At 42.9% G+C, this 7,651-nt stretch overlaps 1 protein-coding gene across 1 annotated transcript in view; it reads left to right on the top strand.

The window, feature by feature from the left end:
* Nucleotides 1-7,651, top strand: part of Iqgap2 (IQ motif containing GTPase activating protein 2) — a 136,283-nt gene that overhangs the window by 40,790 nt on the left and 87,842 nt on the right. Inside the window, exons 9-10 of the mRNA XM_055598361.1 lie at nt 1,874-2,034; nt 6,597-6,721. Of these exons, the coding sequence (XP_055454336.1) occupies nt 1,874-2,034; nt 6,597-6,721 (286 nt within the window). The remainder of the gene's footprint in view (nt 1-1,873; nt 2,035-6,596; nt 6,722-7,651) is intronic.

The raw sequence follows: 7,651 nt of genomic DNA, 5'->3' as shown, positions 1-7,651 counted from the left end.
TGTGTGTGTGTGTGTGTGTGTGTGTGTGTGTGTGTGTGTGTGTGTGTAAAATTAGATTGGTAATATCTCAAAGATTTGCCTGAGTGCAGCTGGCGCATTTTGGGGAAGCTGGGCTGGGAAAATGTGCAGCCTTTGTAAAGATCAGTGTGTCTATGACCATTGCTTTCTGGAAACTGAGCCTGAAGAATACGAATCAGGAAGCTCATCCACAGAGGTGTTTCACAGTGTGTCTATCAGACTGAGAAAAAGGAATCTCACTTTAATATTAATAGAGGATTACTTAATTTGTGGTATTTTTCCTTTACTAGAAATATTGTGCAACCAGCAAAAAGAAAGAATAATAAGGTAGAAAGAATAATAAGGCCCAGTGTGATGGCTTGGTGGGCACAAGGCAGTTGTCACTAAGCCTGAATACCGAGGTGTGATCTTTGGGTGCAATGATAGAAGGAGAGAAGTGACTTTCATGAGGTGTGCTCTGACCTCTACATATATACACACATACACACACATAAATGAATCAATAAATGCAGATAAATTAATGAACAGTGATCATAACAAAAGATGAACATTAAGTGGAACAGAGCAAACCCCAGAAGCTGAGATGTATTGGATTATGCTGTATATTACATAATTTTATTTAAAAACAGTTAAAGTGAGTAGAGGAAGTGCTTAAACCAAGGTTCCGTTGGGCTGTTGTAATCTGTAGTCAGTCTTACACCTTCTTTGTGTGGTAAATTTATAGTTAATATGTGTCATTTAAATAAAAAACTCCCTTTGGTTACCACAGTTCCCTGCTTGCTATAGAGAATAAAATGGTGCTTTATCATGCTGAAATCACCTTGTTTTAAAATTTTCTGAGGGATCCAAAAAGCTATGATATGCATGATAATATGGACATATCTTGCATACATAATATTCTAAGTGCAAATATATATATATCCACTTTTTAAAGTAACTCTTTTTCAGTCTCCTCCCATCAATATAATGAAAGAACTATCTTTTTAGTTGTTGTTAGGGCTTTGGGGGGTTGTTTTGGGGTTTTGTTTTGTTTAGGACAGGGTTTCTCTATGTAGCCTTGACTGTCCTAGACTTGCTTTGTAGACCAGGCTGGCCCCAAACTCACAGTGATCCACCTGCCTTTTCGTCCCTAAGTGCTTGAGTGCTGGGATTAAAAGCATGCACCACCACAACCGGCTGAACTATTTTTTTTTTTGAAATTGATTAAAATGACATAATATAATCAAATGGAGGAAAACACTGAAAGGAAAGGATGCTCTAAAAACTATCACCTTTATAATAATCCAAATAGATTTATGACTGTGTAAGTATGGAGGCTCGTCCTTGATTTACTGGGGGGGGGGGGGGGTTTTGCCTTAAATTATGTCAAATATCTAGATGTTATAGAACCTTTTAAATTGTCTACCCAATTTATAAAACCAAATTTAGCTTTTGGGGTTAGAATCAACTTCCTTGGCTTAAAGATTGTATTTGTTTTTCTAGGCTTATAACATTTAGGCAAAGCTCTTCTTTCCTGTTTCCAGCCGTTCTCTGTGCTGAGATCTTACCTGGACCTCTCGGCCAGTTTTGTCTAACCTGTGGCTTAATTACCAGGTTAGACAGAGCCTGGTTGGCAGCCAGCTCTGTTAGGGATAGAGACCAGCCATGGGATACAGATATCTGTGAACACGGTAACTGTAGGTTACACATAACACAGCCCCCAAAACAATAATCTAAGGGAAATGGGAGCAATTTACCTGGCTTTCCTGAAAGCCAATGACGAGCATGTTCACTGTCACACGCCTCCTGTGTCCAAAGCCCGTATCCGCAGCATGTGTGACTCCGGGAGCTCACTTTGCCGTGTGTTTGCCAACAGAACTACTTGGCCCACGAGGAGCTCCTGATTGCCGTGGAAATGCTGTCTGCTGTTGCTTTGCTAAACCAGGCCCTGGACAGCAAAGACCTCGTGTCTGTACAGAACCAGCTCAGGAGTCCCACCGTAGGCTTCAATGGTCTGGACGAGGCCCATGTGGACCGGTAAGGAGCACTTTCCAAACCTCCTTTCAGGGTGAAGAAAGGCGTGCTTGGCAGATCCCCCAAATTAACGACTCACTTAGCAGAAAAGTCTATATACTCTGCTTGCATTTTTCTCAAGGGCTGGTGTGCCATAAGAGGCTTTATGTCCTTTGTTGGGGACAAAATTGTCATCTTGTATCAGTAACTGACTTCATCCTGAGCAAAGAAAGACTAGAGGAGCTGTTGAAGTTACGCCTTCCTGAAGGCTCTTAGGAGAGTGGGAGTAGCTCTCCATACGTCCATCCCTGTCAGGGAAACTTCTGGAGTTTTGGGTCCCCCAAACTCCCTTCTTAGATTGTGAAATCAAAAGAGCACCGTGAGCCTTATGTTAGTTTGGGATTTTTCATTTCAGGTTCCTAGATAACTGCATTTGCTAGTTATGTGTTCCACTCAGTGGATCTAGAGAGAGAACTAAGTGCTGGAAAAGCCAAATTGGAGATTTTGCTTTGCTTTGCTACTGGGTGCTGAAACCAGGCCTCACACATACAAAGCACCCAACCCTCAAATTAGAGATCAGATAAGACAAAGAAAAAAAAGACATTTGTGAACCCTCAATTGCTGTGGCCGCCAGGGGGCGGTGTCTACCCAGATCGTGACAGTTTAGCCAGTGATTCTCGACTGGCTAATTCTGCATTAAGCACAGTTGCAAAGAAAACTGAAAGAGGGTTCTTAGATTCTGAGTAAATGGTGTTGGGTCATTTGCCTATGTACAGAATGACCAAAAAGAAGCGGAAGGACACTCTCTGACTTTCTCTTCTGGCCCTCCCTTTCTCTCTTCCCCTATGCTCTTCCACTGTCTTTCTGTCTCTTTCTACTCTGCCCTTAAATAAACGTCATTATATTAAAATATATATATATATATAGTGGAGGGACAACAGAGTTGCCTCTTTAGAGTTTCTTAAGAACCTCACCATCCTCTTCTATTTGAATTAAACCACCTGATTTCCCATACTCCTCCCCTGCTCCTGTTAATGGCATCACATTGTGCTTCAAGCTTAGAAATGTCAGTCTGATCTCAAGGTTATTTTCTGCCCTTGCCCAGAACTCTCATGCTGTAAAGTACCCACTCATGTCCATGCCATGGTGCCCAGCGGATCTCTGCACACAGTACTTAGCAAAGGGTTTCCTCTCCAGGGGCCGCCTTCACCTGGCTGCTGTTTCTCTCTCTTTCTTCAATAACATCCACAGTGAAGTCCCAACCTCCTTCCTCTCCTCATCCAGTCACCAGTAAGTCTGTTCTTAACCAAACTCTGAGCCCTCTTGGTGCTAGAGTAAGGGCTGCTTACTTCTTGGTGAAGGTTACAACCTAACAGTGGCTCTTGGCAAAGTACTTCTCAAACATACCAGGCCCCTGCCCTCTAAACGACATTACTTCTCCTTCCACGCTATTGGTCAAAACCACCCCTCCCCTATATACAAATACACTTAAGGAAACAGGCTCACTCCATTTGAGGGCCACATTGCCTGAAGGAGTCAAGTTCATTATATCATAATAACTTATAAAGAGGTAAGCCCACCATAGTGGCACATACCTGTGATTCCAACCTTCAGGAAATGAACTATATAGCAAATTTGAGGCCAGCCTGGGCTATGTGAGGTTCTGTTTCAATATGAAAACAAACAAACAAACAACCACAAAACAACAACAAAGAACAGGTTTATTTTAGTGCACAGTTGGGTTTCTGGTCCATGATTGTGTGGCTGTGTGATTTGGGCCCTCCATGGGCACTGTATACCTCGGCCAGGCTGGCTTCAGCCACACCGGACCTGCGGGCCTCTCTGTCTGTGTACATGCTCCTTTCACCACCCAGAACTTGGTGCCTTCATGGAGCACAGTATGAGCACACTGCCTCCTGTGGAGGATGCTTTTGTTAGTTTTTTGAAGCTTCTCAGCCCAGCCAGGGTGCCTCTCCTGAGAGCTGGTGGCTAGAGAAACATATACCTTGAATCCAAAATTATCTGCTTGGCCTCTAACCAAATCTTTTCTTCTTTCTCTGTAAAAACAAAAATAAAATAAAACAACAAAGCACCTCCCCTCACATGCAGAGCTGGGCATCTGCTTTGACCCCTGCCAGTCTGTTCTCGGGTACCACCTCTGCCTTCCTGTCCTCTTCTTTTTTATGTTCTCCTCTTAGAGCTTTGGGCCTTTTCCCCAGCCTGAATGCTTGTGGAGGCAGAAACTACCTCTCAGCCCTCCTAATTTCACTGTACTGGTGCCTTCATCCTCAAGATTGGAGGGGCCCGTGGAGTTCGTGTATTCGGTTGGCTTCAGTTGGAGGACATCATTTATCATCACCCCTTCCTGTTTTGAAGAACTTCTTTTCTTAAGCTACATTCTATAGAAGACACCTCACTGTCCCCTCGAAGCATGAAGAAACTCTAAGGAAATTTGTCCTTCCCAGGGAGACAGGCTTAGTGTCATTGTGGTGCTCTTACTTCCCTCTGCTAGAATGTGTCAAGGTACAGCCAAAAGCTGCCGGTAAATCCTGTACCTCAAGAAGCGTTTTTATTTCCCTGGTTTAAAAAAAAAAAAAAAAAAAAAAGCAACAGCACAAACCTCTTGAATTTCTGTACTTTTGGCCAGCTAATTCACATTGGCTCTATATTTTTCAATGATGAAAATGACTCTTTAAAAAAATGAGAATTTCATGGTAATATGTCAAGAGGGATAAAATTTCCTCTCAAATTTCCCTCAGTTAAAAAAAAAAGAATGATCAGAATTGTTGGCCAAAGTTAACCAGAACTTCCACCCAATGAGTGGAGTCAGAGGTAAGAAATGAGGGCTCAGTGCCTGGCAGGCAGAGGACACAGAAGAAAGGGGTTCTGAGCAATTTCCATGGGGGCTTTGGACAGTTGGATAGGAGGCAGGTGATCTGGACTGCTCTAGTTCAACTCCTGCACTGCGTTGCCAGGAACGCACCATGAAGATCTGGGCTGTGCAGCAAGGCTTCTGTTAGTCATTTTCTTGGAATTTGAGCTCTTGGTGAGCCTGTAAGGTGTAATGGCAATGATGCTCATCTCAGCGACTCAGAAGCTTCCAAGAGAGGGTTCAAAGTCACAGGCCTAGCTGGGCTTACAGACCAAGTTTGAAGCCAGCTAGGGCAGCTTAGTGAGAGCCTGTATCAACATAGAAACAGAAGAGGCCTCGGGTTGTAACTCATTTGTTTGAGTGCTTGCCCAGTATACTCAAGGATTTGGGTTCGGTTCCAGCATTTTCAAAGAGGGAGGAAAGGAAAGTCATTTCATTTAATTGAGGACTTCACTGTGCTTGGATTAGCTATGAGACTGGGTTGTGAGGAACTTTGATTGAGCTGAACATTTCATAAGCATAAAAAATACTTTTTTCAGACACTTTATACTCTTGAGGGTTGAGAGAGTTCTCCTGAGTGAAGTTCTCATGAGATGGAGCTGTAGACAATCACAAGGACAAGCAAACTTTCGTGGAAGCATGTAAACAAATACAAACAGCCAGTGGTAATGAGTAAGCGAAAGGAAACACGCCTATCTGCTGCACCTGGGAAGGACACGTTCCAAGAATGATTGTGATTTGTTTGTTTTGTTTTTTTTTTAAGAAACTGAGGTCACAAAAGACTCTTGGTTTCTTAGCGTTTTCTCCCAAACACTGGGCCTTCTCACATGACTCCATTCTCCTACTGTGACACTGGGCTGGAGGGATGGCTTAGCGTTAAGACTGCACACTGTTCTCATGAAGGACCCAAGTTCAGATCTCAGCTCCGTGTCAGGCAGTTCACAGCTGCCTATCCCTCCAGTTCCAGGGGAGATCCAGGGCCTGTGACCTCCGTGGGCACTGGCACATATCCACACGAGCATATACATAATTTTAAAATAAGTCAGTCTAGTATGTGCTGACAATTTTGCCTGCCTGTCTACTCTTTGGCTAATCAGGACATTGCTATTGAACAGTGAGAGACACAGCCTATGCCCCAAGTCAGGCCTGACCACCTGCCCTCAATAAGTCAATTAAAAGACCCAAATGAGGAGTGGAAAACAAGAAAAGAAGGCTTATTCGGTGCGGCCAGTGGCAAAGAGATCCGGAAAACACCCACATCTGCCTCAGGGTCTTGAAGTGGGATCAGAGTTTAAACAGAGGGCCAAGAATATGCACATCTAAGCAGTTTCAGTGAATGTGTGGCCCCGCCCACCACTGACCCATCACCCTCCAGCTTGAGTCTCATCCTGTGAGGTGTTCTAAGTTGTCAGAACAGTGTGAAATCTCTTTCCAAGAGACAAGTTCCCCTTCCAGCAGGCACCTTTTCCTTCTCCCAGGATGAATTCATTTTTCTTTGAGGGTCCATTGTTTGAACAGTCTGCTAGTCAGATTGAGAGACACAATAATCTTCACTTCTGCGATGTTTGTGACATCTCCATTTCGTCTCCACCCCCCACCCTGGGGTAAAACTTCAGGTGCCAGGCAGGATGGAAGGGTTAAAGAAGTCTGACTTGTTACTGAAACAAAATTAAAACAAAAGTCTGACCTGTGGCGGTCCTGTTTTCTCTTCCAGTTACGCAGATGCGTTACTCTCCATTAAACAAGAAGCATTATCCCAAGAGCAAGATACCTTAAGCTGGAATGAAATTCAGAATTGTATTGATATGATTAACATCCAAATTCAAGAAGAGAATGACCGTAAGTGTGGAGCATTTTCCTCCTTTAATGACGTGGAAGAACAGTGTGTGTGCCCTTCCCATCCTCTCCATGAGTGCTGCAAGAGTTTGCTCGTGGGAACATGTGACTATAACAGTTTTAATAGATTAATGGAAGTCCTAATTATTATTATGATTTTTACTAAAAAGTGCTTCCATACTTATATTTTAAAGAAGATTTTGTCTTTATTTTGGCCTTTCATTTGCACATTTTCCTGAACTTTGATATACTTTTATAAAACATTTTAAGAAATGAAAAATTGGAATATAATCTGACCATATGGGCAAAATATCATAAATTGTTCTGTTTCTAAAATGGTGAACTGGCATGGAGTGGAAAAATTTCAAGAGCATGTAGCCTGAGGCACCTTGCTTCCTTCTTTTCCACTTTTTGCTTACACAAGGTTAAAAACACACACACACACACACACACACCACCCCCAAAAGCTAGATGCCCCATGTAGTACGAATAAGCTCAGGCCTCAGGCTGTCATTTCCATCATAAAAGCAAGCTAAGGTCATTGAGTTGTTAGCAGCAATGAATGAGAACCAATCAAATCACTGGCCTCCCTTCTAGCTCAGGCTTCCCTCCTTCCCTGTCCCCCACCTCCACCTTCTTCCTTCCTTCCTTCCTTCTTCCTTCCTTCTTTCCTTTTTTAATTTTTATTTATTTATTTTTTATGATCAAGGTCTCACTCTAGAGTCCAAGCTGACTTCAAATTCAAGATCTTCCTGCCTCCATTCCCCAATGCACCCGATGCCAGGGTTACAGGCCTGTGCCCATACATGATGCAGCTTCAACTTTTTTTTTTTAATTAGACATTGTGAGATTTATTTATGGGCTATGCCATAATTAACACAAATCACTGCCACTTTGATTTGGTGACCACAAAATGTGTTAGTTCCTTTATAG

This window comes from Psammomys obesus, unplaced genomic scaffold (assembly GCF_907164565.1).
Source record: "Psammomys obesus unplaced genomic scaffold, mPsaObe1.curated_primary_1811, whole genome shotgun sequence".
NCBI classification, from domain to species: Eukaryota; Metazoa; Chordata; class Mammalia; order Rodentia; family Muridae; genus Psammomys; species Psammomys obesus.
The sequence above is the reverse complement of the archived record's forward strand: the minus strand, read 5'-3'. Positions and strand labels throughout refer to the sequence as shown.